General features: G+C 37.1%; 1 protein-coding gene across 1 annotated transcript in view; it reads right to left on the bottom strand.

Annotated features, from left to right (window-relative positions):
* The window catches only part of zbbx (zinc finger, B-box domain containing), a 46,796-nt gene extending 21,466 nt beyond the window's left edge, over window positions 1-25,330 (bottom strand). Inside the window, exons 1-9 of the mRNA XM_079373500.1 lie at window positions 25,277-25,330; window positions 24,588-24,704; window positions 24,202-24,315; window positions 18,451-18,532; window positions 18,177-18,228; window positions 17,256-17,368; window positions 11,762-11,857; window positions 6,455-6,643; window positions 2,567-2,717 (exon numbers count right to left, since the gene is read on the bottom strand). Of these exons, the coding sequence (XP_079229626.1) occupies window positions 2,567-2,717; window positions 6,455-6,643; window positions 11,762-11,857; window positions 17,256-17,368; window positions 18,177-18,228; window positions 18,451-18,532; window positions 24,202-24,315; window positions 24,588-24,649 (859 nt within the window). The 5' untranslated portion in view covers window positions 24,650-24,704; window positions 25,277-25,330. The remainder of the gene's footprint in view (window positions 1-2,566; window positions 2,718-6,454; window positions 6,644-11,761; window positions 11,858-17,255; window positions 17,369-18,176; window positions 18,229-18,450; window positions 18,533-24,201; window positions 24,316-24,587; window positions 24,705-25,276) is intronic.
* Between the last annotated feature and the right edge of the window lie 518 nt (window positions 25,331-25,848).

Below are 25,848 nucleotides of genomic sequence, written 5' to 3'. Positions count from 1 at the left end.
AAGCTGTCTGGTGCAGAATTCAAGTAGTACTATAGACATAATTCCATCTTTGTTTTGAGAGTTATTTTGCTGTATTGTGAGAATATAAAGGGCGGTTAGACTTCAGTGAATTCGAAACCCCCTTAACACAGCAGTCATTATCACAGTGAGCACAAGCCAAGCAGCACTGCAGCGGGCGAGACTCCTGCTAGCCAAGTACAGAAAGGGAAGTGAGAGAGAGAGGAACAAACACAAGGAGTCTGACACATGATAAGGACTAACTTTAGTTTGCCGCAGTGTGATCTGACCATTCCATTGTAAGAACAGCTGCCCTATTCAGCTTTAAACCCCAACAATACATAAAAGATATGTTTGGAACAACAGGCTAGCATACTACTATTACTATAGCTGCAGTATATAATTTGTAGAATGTGAATGGTATGTATCTACGTAAATAAGTAATGACTGTATATGAGGTACCTTATATGAGTTTGTACATTTGGCACATTTAACTTTATATATATGCATGCACACACACACACATATATAGTAGGTGTAACGGTAAACAAATATGACAAAAACTTAACTTTTTTTTTTTTAAATAAACAGTGGTTTACTGAACAAGTTGCTCTTTCTTTAAATACATTCAGTTATAGTTTAAATGTTCTTAGTGATAAAAATCTACCTAAGCTTATGCTTAAAACTATAGGGAACCCTTTTACATTATAAGGTTACAATTAGGCCTAACAACTTAAAAAAAAAAAATGTGCAAACATGCAAATTGCACCTAATGCAGTTTTTAAATTAACTTATAAATAATAAAACATTCTAGGCTATTTGTTAAAATATAACACACTGGCTGTCATAGCATGTTTCATAACAGATTAATTTAAACATACAGTACATTAAATAATTAAGACTAACAGGTTTAGTCAAATATAATGAGTATATGGTGTAATATTTCTCGAAATGCTCCTCTCTAGACTTCACTTCTCTAGTGAACTGTGGACACTGATGTCACTTGCCGTGACATTTTATTTCCACGCTGTTTTGTTGATGTCTTTCCGCGGTTGAAACACTGATTGAGCAATTAAAATTAGGCATGAGTTGTTCAGTCATGTTTATTTGGGTTAAAACTAGTAGTACAGAAGAAGGAATGATTGCGTTCACTTGCACTCCGCTCTGCACAAGTCTGTGGCGCATTACAGCTCAGACGTGGGAACCGGAGCTGATCGTGGCCGCTCGAGTCAATGCTTGTGTTGGGTTTATACCAGCAAGTTTTTGAACCGCCCTGCGGCTCTCCAAGGCGTTTATACAGCAATTTGTCATGCCACATCAAAGACTGTGAAAACACCATTTATTATTTGAATTTCCTGGAAAAAGAAAAAAAATAGTTAAATACTGTATTCGTTCAGTACACATGTGTACCGAACCGAAAAACCCTGTGTACCCTTACACCCCTAATATATATAAAAATTATTAATAATTAAGTTAATAAAAAATAAGAAATAAATAAATCATAAACTTTCACTTAACACCCTGTCTACACTGGACATGAGATGTGCGTCATAATGCATCAAAATAAATTGCTCCAATTGACATGCTGCAGAGACACTCAAGTCACTTTATTGCAAGTCCCTATGAAATAAAATGATTTTGATTACAAATATCATGTGGGAGAATTGATAGCTATGAATTTTATTAATTCTGACCGTTACATCAAAGCCAGGCTCATGACATTTCTTGTCTCTGGTTTACTAATTTGCTTCTGATCATAAGTGTAGCAATACTATATACTACAAATAATAATAAAATCAATGCATTTGCTTTAAAATAAAGTAGAAAATTAAGTTACTCACCCATTTGACCTTTTATGAAGTCTAGCATCAAGCTCACATCTGATTAATCTAAGAGCTTTATAGTGAATCTGCCACTAATTAACTGCAAGTTCCCCTGATGTGGTGAGGTTGTGAAATTTATCACTGCATAAAGTACACTAAATGATATGCTATTCCTTTAGAATTAACTGTATGCACTAAGCTAGTATTTGATTTCAAACAGAGATTACCGTGATTCTCTTAAAGGAGATCCTGAAGTCAAGAGCATGGAAACTTCAAGTCTGCTCTCATTTAGCAAACAAATATACTGCTGTTCTTGACTAATATCCCTAACAGATTGAATTTCTTGTGACCTGGCATCATCTTTCAAGTTTCTGAGAACAGTTTCTCAAACTCATTGAGTCATATGTTGTCAAATCACAAAGGCATTTCTGCAAACCGCACGCTGCGGCTGGAAACACACACACATGCACGGCGTCAACGAGCACATGTTTGTCATGCATATATGTAGTTACCTGGCAACCAATCAGCGGCCCTGTCACACTCGCAGCGTGCGTTATTTCAGTCAATGCCACACATGAGTGTGCTTTATGAGAGACATAATTCTTTGTGTGTCTTCTGACAGCCTGCCAGAGAATATACGTGGCAGCTCACACGAACCTGACAGCATGTCACTTTATTACCGCGGTTTGACTGTAGCACATCCACACACACTCAGGTGCGTGTGCGTATATGTGTGTGTGTGTTACCTGGTCTCTGTCCTCTCTCTCTCCACTCTTTCAGAGCCTCCTGGAAGGACCTGGCTGACTCCTCTTCATCAAAGCCTCCTCTCAGCAGAGAGCTGTCCTCTTCCTCAGCAGCCTCCTCATCCACGTCAACACCGTCATTCACGAACAACACCTGAGGCGAGACACGGAGAACACAATGAGAGTGACAGAGAGAGTGAGAAGAGGAGATTAAATTAAATGGAGCACATGGCCATGTTTCCACACTCTACAGAAAGTTGCAAGCAGTTCCGTGTTCAAGTCTTTCGACTTACAAATAAAACTGAATCTACCCAGAAACAGTATAAGAAAGAGACGGGCCACTGGCTGTGAGATATCAATCAGCGATACAGCTAGCTAGAAATGTTTATTTAGCAGGTTTATGAGGTGACAGATGTGTGGAATAAAACTACATTTCCCATCATTCTCCATGGAAGTACAAGAATGATAAAATACATTGATAAAACATCAGTCAGGCACTTAATGCACATTCTTTGCTCCTCATTTTGTTCAGTAAGTTTTTTTTTTTTTTTTCTGAAATAATGTAATCCTTTTATTCATAAAGGACGCATTAAATTGATCAAAAGTGGCAGTAAATACATTTATAATGTTGCAAAGATTTATAATTTTTTTTTAAATGCTCTTCTTTTGAAAAATCCTGAAAAGAATCCTGAAACAAATGTATCACGGTTTCCACAAAAATAAGAAACAGCACAAAAACATTGTTTTTTTTAACACTGATTATAATTGGAACTGACTTCTGAAGGATCATGCTGAAAATTCAGCTTTGCATCACAAGAATAAACTATATTTTAAAACACATAAAAAAACGGTAACACTTTATTTTAAGGTGTCATAATATACAGTTATTACCTAATTAAGTGCTTAGTAGTAGCCGTTGTACTTACATAAAACAAAATGCACTTTCCAAGTGAAGTTATGGAACAGCCTGTAATTACAGTTTGTAACTATGTAGATGTAATAGGCAGCTGTACGATCTTGATACACTTTATTTTAAGTAGCTTATGCTTGTGTAATATTCTGTAATTTTAATGTAATTAGAAGGTTATTAAATGTATTTAAGCTGTGTACTGGTGGGTTAAATCAAACTAAGGAGCAACTGATAAGGTGTACAGCATATATACACATGAAGTACACTTAAGTACAATATTGATTGTGTACTAGTTGTGTACAGACTCGGTCTATTACATGTGTGTAACAGTAGCTGCCTATTACATCTACATAATTACAGGCTGTTCCATAACTTAGTTACATGGTAAGTACATTTTGTTTCATGTAAGTACAATATCTACTACTAAGTACTTAATTAGGTAATTACTATGGACATGTATTATGGACACCTTAAAATTAACTGTTACCAAAAAAAAAACTTTTTATTTTAAATTTGAATTTTTACTTATGAACTCTTCATATATAAATCTGGATTTATTATTAATACTTGTATCATCATAAAAGTATTCTGAATGCATTAATTTCTTGTAATGCACCTTATAATGCATTGAATGACCTCATCTATCTATTCATTGTTACACAAAAAACGTAATGCATTAAAACACATCACAAACAATCAATTTCAGATGTACCAAATCTGCAAATATAATGTTTTAACTTTGGCTACAATTATTTATGAAAACGTACTGTATGTCACAAATCAGGCCTCTGTGGCTCTCTGCGATCACCACCAGAGGGCACCCTCACCCGAATATTAGCTTTCCGCATACCTAGGACTGATTACGCTAGGTGTTTCTCATTACCCCAGCTACTTAAGCCACACTCTCACTCCACCTCATTGCAAAGTCTTGTTTAGCCCCTTCTGACATTTCTGAGCGTTTACTTTGATTGTTCTATTCTGTGTATGGTCTTGGATTTGCAAACGTCTATCGACGCTTCATCAGGAACTTCAGTGTGGTCGCGGCCCCCCTCACATCTCTACTTCAAGGAGGTAAACCACATCTAAACTGGACACATGCCAGTGAACAATCCTTCCAACAGTTAAAGGAGCGGTTTACTTCAGCCCCCGTCTTACATCATCCCAATCCGGACCTGGAATTCACAGCAGAGGTGGATGCTTCAAACACTGGAATCGGGGCAGTTCTTTCTCAGCATCATCAATGATCCAGCTCCAGCCGAATGCCCGCCTGATCAAACTTATGTTCCCCCCGCACTACGTCTAAGGGTCATGCAGTGGGTCCACGAACTCCGCAATGCCAGTCATCCAGGTATCAGTGCCACCATTCAACTCGTCTCTAATCGATTCTGGTGGGCAACCCTCCAATCAGACGTAACCCGGTTCGTGCAGAATTGTGACACTTGCAACATCTCCAAGTCATCCCATCATCGACCGGCAGGTCTCCTCCAGCCTCTTCCCATTCCCCAACGACCTTAGTCCCATATCGCCATCGACTTCGTAACCAATCTACCTGACTCCAATCACCTCACCATCATACTCACGGTGATCGACCGCTTCTCCAAGGCCTGCCGTCTTATTCCCTTCACGAAATTACCCACAGCATTTGAGACGGCTGAAGCCCTAATACAACAGGTATTCAGGTTTTATGGCCTCCCAGAGGACATCGTCTCCGATCGGGGACCACAGTTTACATCACGAGTCTGGAAAGCTTTCTGTCAACAGCTAAACATCAATGTCAGTCTCAGTTCAGGATACCACCCCGAATCCAATGGCCAGGTTGAGAGATTGAACCAAGAACTCACCCGCTTCCTCCGCTCTTACTGTCACAACAACCAGAATGATTGAAGCCGGTATCTGATCTGGGCAGAGAATGCACAGAACTCTCTCAGGAAGGCAGCAACCGGACTTACCCCCTTTCAATGCATTCTAGGATTCCAACCTCCAATGTTCCCCTGGTCAGGTGAACCCTCAGAGCTTCCAGCTGTCAACGACTGGCTAAGAAGGAGTGAGGAGGCATGGAACACAGCCCACGTACACCTACAACGGGCAGTTCGGAGAGTAAAGGAACAGGCTGATCGTCGCCGCAGAGCAGGACCAAGTTTTACCCCTGGTCAGTGGGTATGGCTCTCAACCAGAGACCTTCAGCTCCACCGTCCCTGCAAGAAATTCAACCCTAGGTACGTGGGGCCATTCAAAATCCTTAGACAAATCACCCCAGTTTCATATCGTTTAGCACTACCTGCAAATTACTGTATCTCACCCACTTTTCATGTTTCTCTGCTCAAGCCCGCCGGTGGTTTGAGAGGAGAGAGGGACCAGGAGGAGGCCGCCGCAGAGAGTACCCCTCCCATTGTCGTGGACGGCGAGGAGGCCTATCAGGTGCGAGAGATCCTAGATTCACGACGCTGAGGCAGGGTCCTCCAGTACCTCATAGACTGGGAAGGGTATGGTCCCAACAAACGTTCCAGGGTAAACTCCCAGGACATCTTGGATCCCAACCTCACCACAGAGTTTCATCAAAACCACCCTAATAAAGCGTCCAGATCGTTCTCGCTTCGGGAGAACAAATTCCCCCCTATTTTACTCTATTTTTGATCAAATAAATTCAACTTTAGACAGCAAAAGAAACTTCTGTCAAAAACACTAAACTCATACTCATATTGTCTGTTGGTGTTATTGTTTTTTGTCACATATACTATTTGTGTTGTTCTAATGCTCTTTATCGCGCAATATATCATCTTGTTTGCATTGTATTCTTAATTTATTGAACTATGTGAAGTGCTGGAAGTGAAAGAAACCTATTGCTAGAGGCAACATTTAGGTACTAGTAACACTTTAAATATAATGCATTATAAAAGTATTTTAATGCATCAATTATGTCTTGTAATGCACCTAGGATAATAAGGACTTTGATGTACCACCCAAAACAATCAGTGACTCACCTGTGTGTGGTGCATTTGGTTATCAGACATGGGCTGAAGGCTCCTAGGAGCTGATCTTTTCTCTGTGGCTTCACTTTCATCAGTGGCTTTGTGGGATGCACCTCGTGTATGTTGATTCTCCTCGCTGCTTACCTGCTGCTGGAGGTGGCCCAAAACATCTCGAGTGCTGACAGGGGTCTGGAGCTCTGCCTGGAGGACGAAGCATAGATTTCAATCAGACCTTTAATTCAAAGTGCACAAATGCATCCTGTTAATGATTCAGCTAATGTACTGATAGAATCGAATGAATGAACACTCTTTATAGGTAAAGCATTCATCCAAAACATTAAATGGATGTCCTGTGTTCAAAACAAGCTTTACAGAGAGCATCTGTGGCATGCTGTTGGTTCCAATGAAATTTGCATCTGTCAGTTCGTAGAAACAAGAAACAATCATGTAAATGGTAATGCATTGAAAATGGAGCAAGTCTATGGGGCAGAAGTGTTAAAACTCAAACTCTCTCTTCCTTCGGCTTGCTCCCTTTATCAGGGGTCGCCACAGTAGAGTGATCCGCACAACCGATTTAGCACATGTTTTACGCCGGATGCCCTTCCTGCCGCAACCCAGCCGTGAGAGTGCAAGCCCAGTGCTGAGTTAAAACTAAAACTAAAACCATAAAAAATTGTTACTTGAAATAAAATAAACTTTAATACAAATAAAATTTAAATTAAAAATGTAATACTATTTTATTTCTGCACATTTTTGTTTAGTTTAACTTTTTAACTGTTAACTAGTTTAACAACTGAATCTAAAACTGAAATATAATAAAAACTAGACTTTTTTTTTTTTTTTTAAGACAAAAACAACAAAATTACTAAAACTAACAAAAATTTCAATGAAAGCATGTAATACAGAAATAAAAACTAATTAAAAAAATTAATAAAAAAAAAACATTTAAACGCTAAAATAACACTGTTGGGCAGGACATTGTACACACTGGGGAAAAAAATGGTGTAGAAGCAATTTTTACTCCGAAATTGCTAACAATTTCACAAACAATTGCAAAGAAATGTCAAGTAACACATTAAATTAAACATGCATCCTTGCTCGGAAATAGTATTTTCTTGTATGACATACAATAATATTTGCTTTATTTACAACTTAAAAAAACAAAAAAAAAATACAGTGCACTTTTCGTTTAAAAGTAGCGACCATGAAATATGTCATACTACAAAAGCACAATACATTGCGAAACCTAAAATCCAGAAAACCTTACATATAGCTTGGCAGGGTTTCTTTAATTTTATCATATTCACACCAGGTTATTGCTCTTTTTATTACTGATTACTGCAAACATTATCAACTCGCTCCATAAAAAGTGCAAATGAATAACAGCCATTAAGAAAAGCTTAATTAAATCACATAATTCACCCAATAACTGGTAGCCAGTCGACTGATTCCTCTTTATAACATTATGTCCTTAAGATAACATTGTTAGTGGCCATTATGGGGGTCAGGGCTGCTGAATGACGCTTTCTCTTACCTCACCAGATAAGACCTTGACTGTCTGGTGAATACATTTTTATTATGCACCCAAACTACAGTAAACATTAGCAAATTAATTAGTTTATCTCCGCATATCGATTTGCAGACAATAGAAAGCAATAGGAAACTATTAAAGGGAGAATACATTTGTGCAATTTGAAAACAGAGATAAAAGAGAATGAATCGAAAGCAAATGGGGAAATGCTTCTTTGTCAAAGACAGACGAAGACAAACCAAGATTGTAAAGAACAAACCCGAGGACAAAAATATTAATATTTGTTCCCTTTTCCCCCCATGGAAGTAAATTAAACAGGATTAGGATGCATAAAGCTGCATCAGAGCAGAGCGTAGTAAAATACAATTCTCAGTTGCTTGCCAAGACTGCGCACTCCCTTCAAGCAGAGCGCAAAGTTGTGACTGCTCTCTCTTTCTCTGATTTTCTCTCTCTTTCACTCGGTGCATCTTCTTAGGGAGCATTGTTATCATGGTATCATGATCAAGATACCTTGTTTTTGGCCACACATTGCGATGCATTGCATTGTGAAGTGAAAAAATAAAAGGAATATGGTGAGAAGTAAAAGAAACTATTATTATAGTTAATATTATAGTATTTATAGTAATATTGTGATGTTATAGCATATTATATATAGTATAGCATCAATAAAAAAAAACATTTTACCTCACTGTGACCTAAACAGGCATGACACAAGTTTCTAGCAACAAGCTATTTTTCTGTCCGCACTGAAAGCAAAAATGGTTAGAAGTTGGTTTATGGATGTCGTTAGTTTAACCAACATCAAATTCTATTGGAATCAATTGTAAGATGCAGCTGACGTAAAATGTTCTAAATAAGTGACTACTTTGGGTTTTTTCAGTTTCATTTAGGTTTAGATACTTAGAAGACAGATGTCTATGCAAACAATGTTGTAATTGTTAACTATTTAAAATCATTTTCGGTCACTTAAATAGAGCTGAAAATAAATGAAAAACTTTAAATTAAATTAAAAACCTCAACCTAGTTAAACAAGCTGAACTAATGCTAAAAAAAAAAATTATAAACTTATTAATAAAAATAAAACAATAAATGTTAATGTAAAATGTTAAGGGGATAGTTTACCCAAAAATGAATTTTTTTCATCACTTGCTCACCATTGTGTTGTTCCAAACCTGCATGAGTTTCTTTCTTCTGTTAAACACAAAGGAAGATATTTTGAAGAATGCTGGTAATCAAACAGTTCCATAGGGAAGAAAATAGTATGGCCAAGTCAATGGCTACCCTCAACTGTTTAGTTACCAACATTCTTCAAATTATCTTTTCAACAGAAGAAAGAAACTGTTACAGGTTTTGAATAACTTGGTGAGTAGTGAGTAAACAATGACAGAATTTTTTTTTTTTTTCGAAACTATACCTTTAGACAGCAAGAAAGCTCACTGGGTTTATGAATAGAGCTTATGGGTTCTTCTGTTTCCCCTCCATCTGGACTTGTTTGCTTGTGTTTGTGTAACTATTTTAACGGCTTTCTGCATGCGGCAGTGCAGGGTGAGCGTCACACAGGGCAGAAGGAAGTTTGGTGGTGCACATGTGCTGCCTAATGCTACATGATGAGATGTAAACACGAGCACAGATGTAAAAGGTTTATGTGGGTCACCCAAGGTCTCGTTCTCAGAAGAAGAGCCTCAGCATACTTGTAGTATGCAATAATTGGAGCACCTCAAACACTACGATCAACACTGACACACACATGATGATGCCTAAACATATTTGTATGCCAATACGGAGTGCTTTTGGTCATGGTGTCATGGAGAGGTATGCTCCCTGTATGCCCTGGGGTTAGCGCTAAGCTTGCGATGGACACCATAATGAGCTGATTTCTCCCAGTTAACTCAAGGCAGTCTGAATGATCCTGAGGGTCAAGTTATAATGTGGCTTTAACAATTAAAAATGCATCTTACTATATAAATGCACAAGTTAATAGAAACCCACAATCTTAAGTTTGTAATAATTTTTTAATGTATTTGGAAGAAGTCTCTTTTGCTCACCAAAGCTGCATTTATTTGATCAAAAATACAGTAAAATCAGGAACAATGTGAAATATAATTAGAATTCAAAATAACTGTTTTCTATTGTGATATGTTTTAAAATGTAATTTATTCCTGTGATGCAAAGCTGAATTTTCAGCATCATTAATTCAGTCTTCAAGTCATGTCACCTTTATTTATATAGCGCTTTTAACTATACAGATTGTGTCAAAGCACTTAACAGTTTCAAATTGGAGGATAGAGTGTCAGTAATGTATAATAATAAGATTAAACACTCAATTTTCAGTTAAAGGCATTTCATTATTGAATTCAGTGATGTCATTGTCTAGCTCAGTTTAGTTTAAATAGTATCTGTGCAATCAAATTGACGATAATCGCTAGAAATCAAGTGTCCCCAACTGAGCAAGCCAGTGGCAAGGAACCAAAACTCCCTCTGTGACAGAATGGAGAAAAAAACCTTGGGAGAAACCAGGCTCGGTTGGAGAGCCAGTTCTCCTCTGGCCAGGATATTATTGTTTATTTATTGTTTAATTATTGATTTAATTAAAATTTTAAATGTATAAATGTTTTATATTTCTATTTTTATAATGTTGCAATTTCTAACAATAATAGTATTATGTCGTTAGGTATTTTATTATATTTTTTGTTATTTTGTTTTATTTTTAGTTATATTGTATTTTTAGTCGAGGTCTTCACTGGGGTTACTGACACTGAGGTCTTCAGTGTCGCATGATCCTTCAAAAATCATTCTAATATGTTGATTTGAAAAGTTTAGGGTAAGAACACTTTTATTCAGTAATGGTGCACTGAATTGATCAAAAGTGATGGTAAAAACATTTATTATTTGCAAAAAATTTTAAAAAATTACTGTTTTTATTGTAATTGCAGCCTTGATGAGCTTAAGAGAGAGTTCAAAAACACTAAAAATCTTAATGATTCCAAACTTTTGAACAGTACTGTATATGGTTTTCTTTTCTAGGGAGAAATATACTAATTACAGTTGTACATAGTTAGGTACACAGAAGGTAGAGTAATTAGTGTCAACCTTCATTTCGTTACCAATTAAGTGACTGTAGTTCAGAGTGATACTATAATAGTAAAATCACATGAAGTTAAAAGGTAATTTAATGAGCAGTTATTATTCCATACACAGTTAATTTAATGGGAATAAAGAGAAATAAAGTTTTCTCTTTATTCCCAAATAAGCAGCATAAATATTATGCTGCTTATTTGTAGTAATTGTAGTAGTTGGCTAAGGCAAGCATGTATTACTCATATTGAAAATCCCAGTAAACCATCCTGAACGTGAATGAAACCTCAAATCATGTGGCTATTTAAGAAGAGGAGTGTAACGGTCCCTACAGAACCCCCTCCTCAGTCACTGATGGTCCGATCCGGTGCGATGACGGATGTATTGACCGTCTGATAAAGGCTTCAATCAAACACCTCACCACGGGGCCACTCGAGTCTCTAAAACAAACTCCAGCTGACGGGAACGAGTGTGTGTGTGAACACTGTTTGTGTGGCTGCTCTCTAACCTGGGAACAGGTGTGTGTAATCAGAGCTGGGTTAGTGTGAGCAGATTGTCCACTAATGGTGACCAGGGCTCTGCGTTTCTGAGAAACGGCATGGAGGAGGAAGACTGAATCTGGAGGTTTGTGCCTGGCGCTGCTGCTGGTGTGTGTAGGTGTGTGTGTGTGTGTTTGTGTGGGATGGACGGAGGTTGTCAGAACACCTCCTCACCTGTATGGGAATCGTACGATGGCGCTTTAGTGCCCCCTTCTGGTGGAATCTGACGAAGCAGCCCACACAATAATCCTCTCCGCATTCCTCACACATCTGAAACAGATCAAAAACAATTAAATAAACTCAGCATGCGTACAGCAAGGCATATTCACCCCAAAAACTTTAATATCAGCAATATATATTTAAATATCTTGCACTTTTTGCTCAACACAATACATATTAAAATGGAGAGAAGGGAGTTGCAAGTATCTTAAGGGAGCTCGTTATTTTGTTACCGATTGTAAATGAGTGCGGAGGGCGATAGGAGAGCCCGTTTGACAGACAGACGGGTAGAAAGACAGACGGCACAGCAGCACAGGAATTTAAAGGAAGGTCTATCAAAGCCGCAGCTGAAGAGCCACTTGTAAATGAATCCAGCCTGCTGTCTTGATTAATTCGGTCTGAACGTCTGCCTGTCTTCTCTGTATGATGATGCAGCAGCACTTCAGCTTGAGAGATGCATGATGCTTTCAAGAGTTTGTATTTCTAAGAAAACTTTGGATAGGTTTGGAATAATATTTCTGCAGTCTATATGAGCATTTTTACACAGTAGATGTATGTTTGCAATGAATATCCATTTAGCCTCTGACATTTGGCAAAAGGTGGATGCAAAGCACTGAACTTTGGGGTGTAAGAAAATATCGATACACGTGAGAATCGCGATATTTTGTTTGGCGATACTGTATCGATTCTCCAAAACGGAATATCGATATTAAAAAAAAAAAAAAAAAATCATACAAGATTCATGGCAGTTGTTTTGTTTTGAGTTCATATCCCGACCGCTAGTCTTCATCTCTGAACTTAAACAGTGACAGGAAATACTAGCATCAGGGCACTCCACTAATGTTAGCGTTAATATAGTTCGCTGCCAGTAATGGAGGATGAAATAATTGTTCCAGTTCTCGTTTCGATGTACAAAGCTGAAGTGTGGCACCATTTGGGCTTTCGTGGTAATGTCCGCCCCGGGACCGCGGCGCGAGCGCAACATCGGTTCTGCCGCGTCCCGTGTCCCGTGTTGAAGAGCCAATGCGCGGGGCGCGGAGGGCGGGCGCCGCGCAGCTGCAGCTTTCTCTTGTAATTCGGGAGCGTTTTGTGCTGTTGGGGCGGTGCTGGCGTCGCGGTCTCGGCGATTCCACGCGGAACATAAATACAAACTGAAAAACCTGTGAAATCCAAGTTGAAAAGTTCTGAGAATGTTGTTTTTATCAACATCTGTATTTATTTGATTGTTTTACAATTGTTTTGTTTTCTTTAGGAATCCTGCAAGCACTTTATTTTTCATTGATATTAAGCAGATGTCATTTTTTGTTCAGATCAAATGTAAACTTAAACTGTGAACCTTTAAAGTGGAGTCTATAAATATATATTTTTATCTTTTTATAAAATACTAATACATTTAACTAAAGAATCATGCAAGCACTTGAATTTTTCCCCCTTTACTCGTACTGCACAACAAATGGTTGAATAATGTTGAATGTTACAGGGACTGATTATTGCAAATGCAGATCCCAGTGTGTTCTGGTTAAACTATTTTTATTTATTTTTTTGCTAAGGTTTGCATATGGTAGCAGTAAAGCACTCATCCCACTATATGCACAAGACACTTTCTATGAACACTCCCTGCTACAAAGACTCAATAAAAATAATGTTTACTTGAGCATTGCACTACAAATCTTTTTGCACTATGCGCTGCTTCCCACAAAATCTCTCTTTAATCTGCACAACAATTTAATGTACGAAATATATATACAATTTTTATTTCTATCCTTTTGCACAATTTCATGTACAGTATATGTAAAGTTCTTGTACAGTCTCAGTTTGTGTATGTCTAGGCAACTAGGTATAGTAGTTATAGTATTTATAGTCAGATGTTTTGTTTTTATTTTTCTCTTATACTTGCATTGCTGTATGTTTATCTTATGTTTAACTAGTATGTAGCACCGTGGTCCTGCGAGACACAACATTTCGTTCCACTATATGTCCACACATGTAGCAGAAATATCCCAATATATCGCCTTGCTTACAGTATCGCAATATATCGTATCGCAACCCCTGTATCGTGATACGTATCGTATCGCCAGATTCTTGCCAATGCACAGCCCTAACTGCACTTATCCTTTTTTTTTACCAGCATGAAAAATGAACCAGAAGCTTCCTTTTTCCTTATTAGACTTTTTCAATTAAGACGTATTTTCCACAAAATTAAACATTAAACAACAGTAACAATCCTGAATGCCATAGTCAGTGCTGTTATTGTTAACAAAAACTCAAATTAAAACATTCATTGAATTGAAAAAGGGCTGAAATAAAATAAAACATTAGATAAAAATCTTAAATGTAAAAAAAACTTGGTAGCTTGGCAACTAACCCAAATAAAATAAGTATAAGTACTAAAATTACTAAAACTTAAATAAAAAAAAATAAATGGAAACTAAATAGAAATATATAATTAATACAAATGACCAAAGCACACAAAATTATAACTAAATATTAGAGGAAAAACTTTAACAAAAATACTAAAATGACTAAAACTTAAATAAAAATAAATTAAGATAAAAAGATGACTATGCAGATGAAAAATTAATTCTAAAATGAAAATGAAAATATAAAAATGAAAGCTCATCCAAAATATTACTACTAAAACAATACTGACTATAGTCAAGTCACCTTTATTTATATAGCGCTTTTAACAATACAGATTGTCAAAGCACTTAACAGTGTCAAATTGGAGGATAGAGTGTCAGTAATGTATAATAATAAGATTAAACACTCAATTTTCAGTTAAAGGCATTTCATTATTGAATTCAGAGATATCATTATCTGAAATATAGTAAGAAATAGTTCTGCAACTTAAAATAGATGGAAAAACTCTAGCATACAACTCATAATATTTACTACATAAAGGTTGTATGCTCTTCTGAGTTCAGTCATAGTTTTGCACTTCGACTTCATTAGGCTATATGTCAAGTGACCAGTCACAATTTGGTTTGTTTTACTTGCCATGTAAGGAAGAGTTTATCTAAAGTAGTAAACCACACCAACTCATTCAAATGAGATCTGTCCAAATGTTTACTATTCTTCATACATAGCAGACATTCACAGATAATTTCACAAAGCAGAATATACAGTTCTGCTAGTGGATGTCTAGTTTCTAGTTTACTTTCAACTAACTACTGGAAGTGACGTACAAGTCAGTCAATGATGAGAAATGAGATATCAGCGATTTCTGTGTACAATATGCATCTGATTTAAAAGCATGATGTCTGAACGTACTGTATATTTCACACACTATTAAAAAATAAGCAGGCAGGCAGCATCCAGTGTATACTAGGCATTTTGCAGTAAACAGTACAGTACATTCTATCCTGAACAAAACAACAGCTTTCAGCTCAACTTCCTCTAGGGTTATGTGAGTGAGCACGGAGGAAACCCTTAGGAAGCCTTGGCTCTACACACCCATAAATACATCGAGACAGACACACACACACTGAACATTCGCTTTAACACACTTGCCGTCTTTGACAGCCAAATGCCGATGTGCAAATTCCACAGGTACATTTCCCCTCGAGACTGTCTGTCTCAAAGCACTCAAGTCCCCTCTCACACACACACACTCAAGCAGCACATGAAAATCCCAAATCTCCCAAGGGTGAAAGGGTCCCCTTTAATACAGCCACACAAACACGCACACACACACACACACACACTCACAGTGAATAAAGAAAAGGGTAAATACAGTGCTGCTCTGTGAATCTACAGCTGTGCCCATTACCAGCTCCTTTAATGGCCACATAAAAAAAGGTCTCATTTCAGCACGACACCGCTGAAATAAATCACAGCAGCGGCATTCTTCCCAAACTGATTTTTAAGAGGGATTCCGGACTACAGAATCTGCAGTTCATGTCTTCTTTGCTGTCAGATGAGTAGGAATATATTTGCAGCACTGTATTTAGCAGCAGTTCAATCTACTGATGCCAGTCATAGCTCAAAGTAAAAAGTGGGATCTTACCGTCAGGAGCAAAGGAAGCTCTTTTATTCAAACTGATGGAGGATAACAAACCCTTGTGTCATGCACTTTAGTCTTGAAGAGCCAGACTTTGACTATCGCTATGAAGTCTGGTTCACACTGCAGCTTTGTCTAGTTGAGAAAACTGCTTGAACGATATGTCTGACTAGGGATGGGTTTATATGAAGTTCATTGTACCACTATAATAGAGCAGTGTGGGAAAAAAATAATAAATGAAGTGCCATGCCAGTCTTGTGCAGAAAGATCTGTATGAATGGTTGTATATGTGCAGAAATGATACGTTCACAGAAAAAAAATGGAATATACTGTTTCTCAAGGATATCTTGTTTACTTGCTACAAAGTTGCTCAAAGAAAACTACTGCATGTCTTTTAAAGCTGAACCACCCTGAACTTTGCAAACTTCTGCAAAATAATCGGATTAGCTTCCACAGAAACACACATACCAAAAATGTTTAAAAGTTAGGGTTCAGTAACATGTTTATGGAAAGTAATTCATGCTTTTATTAAGCAAGAATGCATAAATTGATCACAAAAGTGACAGTAAAGACAAATTCTGTCATGAAAGTCTAGATGGCGCAAGCTGATGGGTTCTTAACATAACTGATGATATTCACAGCGTTAAACAACTTGGCACAAGCTGATTGGTTCATGTTTACATTTAAATGCCTGATTAGGATTCACTTGAGCAGTTTGCAGTGCACTTTCAGAGTTCCTCCTGAAACCCTCCACCTTCCCCAGTTCCACCTGTATAGATCTGCTATGGGTTATTTTATATGCCATTTGTGCAGCAGCAGTATGTCTTAAATACTCACAGAACCATATCACCATATGCATTGTCAGTACTTGCTTGCAGCAGCAATAATCTACAACTACAGCAATAACCAGCAGCAGCGTAAGAGATCTCTTCCGCAAAACCCAAATCCATTAACATTGTCATATCCATTACCATGCTAAAATCTTCTGAGAATTAATAGAAATGCTATTCTTTTGAACTTCCTGTTCAAAAATGTTTCAGTTTCCACAAAAATATTAAGCAGCACAAATGTTTTCAACATTGATAATAAGAATTGTTTCTTGAGCAGTAAATCAGCATATAAGAATGATTTCTGAAGGATCATGTGACACTGAAGACTGAAGTAATGATTCTGAAAATTATGCTTTGTGTCACAGGAATACATTTCATTTTAAAATGCATACAAAAAAAAACACTGTTATTTTAAATTACTGCTTTTACTGTATTTTTGATCAAATAAATGCAACCTTGATGAGCAATAGAGAGTTTCAAACACACTGAAAAATTATACCAACCTCAACATTTTTAGGGGTAGTGTATACCTGAGACCTGATGCATGATGAATAAAAGGGATGGACAGTTTGGAATTAAGAATAGTTCTGTTCACATAACAGAACGGATGAAGACTCACCAGTCCAGCCAGCTGAACTTCACATTGTCCACAGACTTTTCCCCTCAGGTTGAGCTTCCTGTTAGTGCCATGAACCTTGGCGGCTGGTTCCACTATTACCTGCTTCTGTACAGCTGCAGTTATACAAACACACACACAATTCAGAACCCTACACATGATTTCTGTTACACAATATAGTGAGCTACCTCATTATCAACTGCCTACATAGGACAGTACCTATATGTTCAGACAGAATGTTCCCCAATGGCAGCGACTTTTTTAACTGTTCATTATGTTCATCACACAAATAGATCTCAACCTGTGAGACTCAACTAACAGTCACAGTAGATTCCAACAGAGCTGGTCTGCATTAGAAGATATCTAGACTACTGTTCAATAGTTTAATTCTGGGAACACAGGATCCTTTGCCATGTGTTTATTATGTGGCATATAAATCTGGGGAACACAAAACCGTGCATGAATGTTCTTAATAAACAAATCTTTGGTAAAATAGCCAGTTTTAAACTTTGCAGTACTGAATAAAATAATTTATATTTCACTTGTAGTACCTTTTCACCTTGCAAAAGATCATTATTGTTATCTTTATTTCTTTATCTTGTTATAAGGATGTTTACTGGAAAATTAGTAAAAATTAATGATCAAGAAAATTACATTATCTGTGACAGATACAGTTCATGTGATGCCTTAATTATGCTATCTAACAAGTTTCAAGTCAAGAAAAAGATACTAAATACTAGATACTTTAGCTTACTAAAGTTTGGAACAGAGTTAAAGACAATTTTGACTTGCACCATTGTGAAATTCTAACAGGAAAAGAGGGGTTATAAAGCTAAGACTTTACTATACTAGTGTCGAATTTGAGGGGGAAAAGGAGTTCAAAACAAGCCAGGCAAAACACATCTCAGATTCCAGTCCACCCACCTGGCACAGGCTCGTCCTTCAGCACTCTAATCTTCATCTTGCCCGGAGAGAGCTGCCCAATACAACATATTTCAAACACCACATTATAACCAAAACCACCGGTGAACCGTTCATGCAGTTAATTCTAGAAAGTGTGTCCAAGGTTTTGGACCATCCCTGGCATGAATGAAGGTGAAGTCGGCCTGATTGAGACTGGATATTTTAAACAGATAGACAGGCTGACTATATTTGTGTTTCAGCATGAAATGATGATGTCTGGTGAGAAAACTCTTACTGTGTGAGGTGCAGTCTCCTTGTTCGTCTTGACGCTCTGATTCCCTGACTGTGCTGAACGCCAGTGAGAAGCTCCCATCTTCCTGCATGGAAATATCACAGAAAGTTGCTCAGTTCAGCACAGAAATGCAACTAGTTGTAATGGCCAATGGTGTGAATCATTTGGAGAACGTACTATTACTTTTTTTGAAAAACCAAACCCTAAGTATTAAAATCTAGTGCATAACTCATGGTTAACTTTTAATTAAACACATCTCAAATAGTGGAAAACAAACATAAACAGTACATGAAAGCTTTTGCCCTACATAATTCATATAGATACACTTCATTTGTTTTCTGATTTGTTGTTTTGGTTGCCACATCAAATCAACAGTCTAAATAATTCACGGCGTGATTGTGGGGGAAGCCGTTTGTTTAGAGTAGGCTGTCATGTTGGCATAGAGCCGCAAGCCTGAGTGTGTTCAAAGGATGGAAATGTATGTTATGTGTGTCTGCCTGAACTATATAATTTCACAAGAAGTAAAGAGGTAACCGTGCTCTTGAAATGTCTCTTTCTCTTATGCCGGTAGTAAAACTGTTTGGATGGCCGCCTGAAAAATCAGGCCATGATTTGGTTTTCATACCAAAATCCCAGAGGAATGTGTAGTTGGTGACAGGTCATGTGACTTTACCGCTGAAATGCTTCTGCTCACATCATATAAAAACAGGTTCACATGCTCAGAGGAAGCAGGGTATGCACTCATATTTGAGTTTTTACTAATTACTAATTTACTAATTTGTCAAAGCAACTTACCGTATACTAATTAGACACAGCCCCTTTGGAACCATCTTAAGGTTAAGTGTCTTGCTGTGGGGCACGACAGTGAAAGTTATTTAAATGCTAGAGTAAATCAAGCCAAAATTATAAAGTGGCCCCAAAAGTATCTAGACATTTAAGCCACACTTAAAATTGAAAATGATTCTAGAATTAGAGTGCTATAGCAAAATTATTTAATACTTTGTTCAAATGTTCACTGTTGGTAGGAGTTTTTAATGTTTTTAAAGTCTTTTATACTCACAAAAGCTGCATTTATTTGATTAAATATACACTAAAACACTAATATTGTTAAATATTGAAATTGTAAATAATTATTTTCTCATTGAATATATATGCCATTTATTCCTGTGATACAAAGCTGAATTTTCAGCATCATTACTCCAGTCTTCAGTGTCCTTCAGTGTTCCTTCAGAAATCATTCTAATATGCTGATATGCTGCTCAAGAAAAAAAATTCTTAAAATGTCTTTAATATTTTTGTGGAAACATTATTTCAGGATGTCGATTAATAGAAAGTTCAAAAGAACAGCATTTATTCGAAATTATTTTTCTGTACCAATAATAGGTTTACTGTCAATTTTGATCAATTTAATCCATTTGTTGCTGATTAAAATGATTATTTATTTTAAAAAACATCAATCCTAATATAAACATTTTTTTTTTTTTTAATCATACCAAAACCAAAATACATACATATATATTTAATAGAATGTTATCTTCTGCCAGGCAAAAATTATACATCTAATCACTCAGAAAAGTAATACTTTAATACTTAGGGTTAGGGAATTTGTTTAAATATCTAACCATAAGTATAAGCAATAGGAAAAGTCATGAATAGATCAAACTAAAAATACACAGCTCAGCAGCTCCACTAAAATCTCACATTATAAAAGAGTGAGAAAGTCAGAGACTTTGGAAGGGGCCAGCACGGAGAGAGGACACTTCCTCTGCATGCTGTCCACTCTCATTAAGGGCTGTTTATGTGCTGGCCTTTATCAGTCTGATGGAGACGGGCGTTTGGGATGGGGATTAACCGCGCTCAAGCCTGCCTGTCAGCATTATGGGGAAACGCACAGGCAACGTGGCAGTTGTGCTAACAACTGGCGGATTACCATCGCGCACACACTGAGTGCCAACCAACAAGACAAACACTTATCTCCTGTCAGGGTCACAGACATCAGACTCTTCTGCTACTCGAGTTCATCGTGTGGCAGCAGTGGGACAGGTGAGAGGTTACACTACTGCACATTTAACCTTAGGACTGTTAAATCAGATTGCAGAATGATAAAAACGGCCTTTGGAAGTTCAAGTCTTCTCAATAAATGAACTTGGAGAAATTATAATTTAATAAGTTAACCATTTAAACATCATTTAATATAACAACATAATATAATAAGCATAAAATACACAAAATGTTGGCAAAAGTGACCAATTTTAATAAACTATTTATGGATATTTTTACAATTTAAAATAAATCTTTTTTCGGCCACATACAAATATGAAAGAAAACGTTATTTGCAACTTTTTAGCTCATAATGCTGTAACCTTTTTGTTCATCAAAAAAAAATTCATCCAGAATTCCAAGATATAAACTCAGAACTGCAATACATAAGTTATAAACTCACAATTCTGAGGGAAAAAAGCAACAGATTTGTGAGATGTAAATTTATAATTCAGAGAAAAAGTCAGAATTGCGAGATGTAAACTAAATATTTTTTTCTCAGAATTGCAAGTTTATATCTCAATATTCCGAGATTATGTTTCTGAGAAAAAGAAGTGTGAATTGTGATATAAAAACTCAGAATTTCAAGAAAAAGTGTGAATTGTGAGATAAAAAGTTACAATTACCTTTTTAATTAATTCTGTGGCAGAAATGGGCTTCCATAGTTTTCTGTTTTAATATATTTTAAAATGTAAATTGCAAGATGCAAAGATGAATTTGCAGCATCATTACTCCAGTCTTCAGTGTCACATGATCCTACAGAAATCATTCTAATATACTGATTTGCTGATTTCTTCTTATTATGAATATTGAAAATGGCTGTTCTGCTTAATATTTTTGTAGAAACTGTGATTCATTCTTTTCAGGACTCCTTGAAAATCAGTTCAAAAGAACAGCATTTATTCAAAATATTTTTGAATTCTTATGAATTCACCTGTGGCCCTTTAAACCTCTGCCTTCGCTACAATAAACAGCGAGCAGGTTGAGCATGAAGGAAGATAACATCAACCATTCCCAGCACGGCACCCGCAACAGAAGTTCTGCTTTGATTAATGGTCGCTGATAAGAGCTAATCTAAAACAGTTTTATTTAAAAACGTCCGTATGGAGGCAATCGTAATTTAGATACGGTACCGCTTACATCCCTTAATATGACAGTTCCGGTATGCGGCCCAGATCTCACAGACATCTTGTCTAGAGCTGCATTCTCCCTGCATTCATTCATCTGATTATCACAAAGTGCTGCCTTATGTTATTGATACAGGTGCAATTGGTGCCGTCCATCCCCATGAAGAAATCACAGGAATAGCTTCAAGCTATTGTCTCCGATTGGCTTTCCGCCTCACTGATATATCCGCTTTCCAGGGACAAATATGTTAAATTATGGATAAATCCATTCTTCATGCTATCTCAACATAATTCATCCTCACCCACTGCATGTATATGTTTGCAATTGTTCGGAAGTATATATGGGAATATGATGCATTTGCTGCATCTACCCCATTACCGTAGTGTTTCCCTCCCTTGTTGAGTTATGTGCTTATATGTAAGCCTAAAACGGCCGCCACTATAAATTCATGAGGTGGACCTACACAGGTCACATTTGAGTGTTATTAATGAAGAGCTGAAGGAAAGGGGCCGGGCCGGGAAGAGAAAGAGAGAGAGAGACATCAAATTAATAACTACTGATGTTATTTTTTCCTATTCTTTTATTTTGACAGAAAACTAATTTCCTGCCTTCCTCGTTTTGGCATAGGGTCCCACTTAATCTTAATTTGTTTGGGAGAAATGGGAAGACAAGCATGGCGGTGCAGTGAGAGCGGAGCTGCTGGAGCCGAGATGACTCAATTTCCTTCCACTCGATGGCTATGCTGATTCCATCACACCAGATCGCTCTGAAGTCAAACCATCACCCGAGATTACCTGCAGGAGCTGGTATAGTAGTAGCTGGTAGATTTTAAAGCTAATGGCACCTCTGTCACTCCATTTCTAATTCTTCTCTACCTTGGCTACATATACTCGCATGCCTTTTCCTCTCACGTTATCCGAAGTGTCAAAGGGTACGTTCACACCACAAGTCGGCTGTTGTTCACACAAAGTTTTAAATGTAACCATATCAGAGACTGGTCTTAAAAGAATTATTCACCCAAAAATGGCAGTCTGCTGAAAACGAATTCACCCCCAGGCCATCCAAGAAGTGAGGTTGTTTCTTCAACAGATTTGGAGAAATGTAGCATTACATCACTTGCTCACCGTATACCTTCTTCAGTGAATGGGTGCCGTCACAATGAGAGTCCAAACAGCTGATAAAAAACATCACAATAATTCACAAGTAATCCACACCACTCCAGTTCATCATTTAATGTCTTGGGAAGTAAAAAGCTGCAAGCATGTAAGAAACAAATCCATCATTAAGTCATTTCTCGGCTGATTCAGATGTGATTAATTTATTTACTGGAAAAAGCAATATCATGGATAAAGGACTTGTATTTTAGCTGGAAGTAATGGTTTGAAGGTAAAAATGTCTTAATGGTGAATTTGTTTCTTAAAAACATGCAGCTTTTCACAAGATGTTAATAGATGGCCTGGAGTCATGTGAATTACTTGTGGATTATTGTGATGTTTTTATCAGCTGCATGGACTCGCACACAGCACCCATTCACTGCAGTGGACCCATTGTGAACACAGTGATGGAATAATACATTTCTTCAGATCAGTTCCCATGAAGAAACAAACTCTTCTACAGTATATCTTCATCTGGCCTGAGGGTGAGTACATTTTTCAGCAAATTTTAATTTTTGAGTGAACTATTCCTTTACTAACCCACACGTTTTCATCATACAAAAGCGAAATTCTAAGGAACAGAACAGAACTGTATGGATGTGTAGTAGCTGGAAACTTAATGCAGATGGTGTCTTTGAGAACTTTAGGTTGTCTTTGGTGACCTTTAACTATATGTCAGTGTGTTTCTGCAAGGCACTGCACTTAGGTGACCCACACCCTTGAGAAGCACATATGCGCTGGGTTTGATTGACACTGGCATTTCTATGAAGAATGTCAAGTTAGATTAATGTATATTTAGAAAGTCACATGTTTACAAAGCAGTAAAAGTGATTCAAATAGGAAATGAAAATATCAGATCCAATGTGATTTTTGCTGTTCAAGTTCATATTTAAAAATAAATGTATAACTTTAAAATGACATCTTATTTTGAGTTACAACTTAGAAAGGAGGGCCTTCAATGCAACGTTAGTCACTTTGGAGAAAAGTCTGCCAAAAAAATGAATGTAAATGTATGGCTTTGGAGGACTTGTGTGATATGGACTACTTTTATGGAGATTTTTTTTGTTGTTGTTTTTTGGAGTTTGACAGCCATAGCCACTGTAAACTGTCATAGTATGGGGAAAAAATACAGGTTGCATGCAGGTTTTGGAAGGGTGAAAAAACACAGACAGAATATTAATTTTGGATGAATTATTTGCTGAAGTTCTTCTGTCTTTGCCTCCACACCTACCCTCACAGTCTGTCATTCTCTCTCTTTCACTTGCTATCTCTTCCTCCGTTTTTCATTTTATTCATTGCCGTTTCATTGTTTACATTTCCTCTTTTATCTCAACACTCTCTGTCACAGTCATTGTTTGGCTCGTTAATTTATTCATCTACTCACTCATTCATTAATTCAACAAGCTGTCCCTCCCTTCCCTATTTTACTCACTCCCTCTCCTCTTTCTCCCGGTTCATACGCTGTCTGAGCTCCTCCAGTCTGCTCTCCATCTCCTTGGCATGTTGATCCAGCTGCACTGTTTCCATGCGCAGTTCCCTGAGATTCCTAGGGTAAAAAATACACATAAATATACCTTTTACATGCTACATATTTACTTGTACAAACCAATGAGACTCTGACTTTTTCCTGTTTTATTAGTGTCACTCTGCTTATAACATTCATTCAACACAATACATAAAATCATGTTATTCTGCTAAAAGGAATAGACTACTCTAACCATTTGGCGTGCCACCATTTGAAAACGCAACGTGTAACATGCTAATAATGTGAAAAATCTGAAGCGTGAAAAGAAACTCAAGGGAACAGACTGTTCAAACCTGACATTTAACTTCATTGACTTGGGCTTGCTGGGAAGTACCACAAAGTTGTTTAAATTCATGGTGCTCTCCGATCAGACTGCAAGCTTCACAGGCTGTAATTTCCACTGAAGTGTCCTGAGAAAACAGAGTTGTGAGTGAGAAACGCACAGCACACAAATTTCACTGAATTAACCTACAAAGAGGCCAATGAAATTAATAACAGCAGCAAAGTTGTACAAAAAAAAGACACGGTGCAGCGATGTTATAAGATGTTTGGCATATTTAGGTATATGCCATTGTATTTTCATGGTACTCCAATGCACTTACAAGGTTACCACCATAATAGTGCCATTTTGTTATTGCACACATTTGACATAAAATACCATGGTATTTGCATGATACTCAAATATATGTCAAAGAATACGACGGTACTACCATGGTACAAATCTAAAATATGGTATTATCATAATTCCTCACTATTTACGTACTAAAATGAAAGAAAAGACAGATAAACGCCAGAAACCTGCCAAAGATATTCTCATTAGTCTTGCTTCCTGCACATTTAGGCGTTAAGTTAGAATAGTTGTATGAAACAAAGGCGAGGGCTGTCAAAAGGAACTAATTGTATTTATTTTCCAGATCTAAAACGTACTTTATCAACAATATTTTATCAAAATGTTTCAGGTTTTTAAAAGTAGGCTACTTACATCAACACCGGTCTCCCGAACTACCGCTTGTGGAAGCTGTGTACATCTGTCGTTATAGCAACGTCTCTCGCGATAGTTTGTTAGTAAGCGGGCATGTCTCGCGATAGTTTGTCAGTAGAGGGCATGCGCACGTTGTTGCAGTCTATGACAAAGAACAACAGAAACAGCGACGATAATAATAATAATTATTATTATTATTAGTAGCAGTAGTAGTAGTAGTAGTAATAGTAGTATATAATAATATTATTATTATAATCATCATTATTATTATTAATGTACTCGTAAATTACCTTTGGTGGGATAAAATTGGGAAAAATGAATAAGCATACAGTATGTGACCCTGGACTAACGTTACACAAACAAACCCCCCAGTGACAAGGCTACAACAGGGAAATTAGCCTACTGGCCGGAGCTCAAGAGAGTGTGAACTTACGTGTGAGGGGTTGTTAAAAAGTTTCTTGAGGGAAAATAAATAGCAGAGTTTTACTGTTTTCTTTGTGTTTGGCAACTCATGTCTGTGCTAATGAAGTCCTGACGTACATCAAGCGTCCTGTGGCTTTCTGACACGGAGG

The sequence above is a fragment of the Barbus barbus genome (assembly GCF_936440315.1).
Source record: "Barbus barbus genome assembly, chromosome: 23".
Taxonomy (NCBI): domain Eukaryota; kingdom Metazoa; phylum Chordata; class Actinopteri; order Cypriniformes; family Cyprinidae; genus Barbus; species Barbus barbus.
The sequence above is the reverse complement of the archived record's forward strand: the minus strand, read 5'-3'. Positions and strand labels throughout refer to the sequence as shown.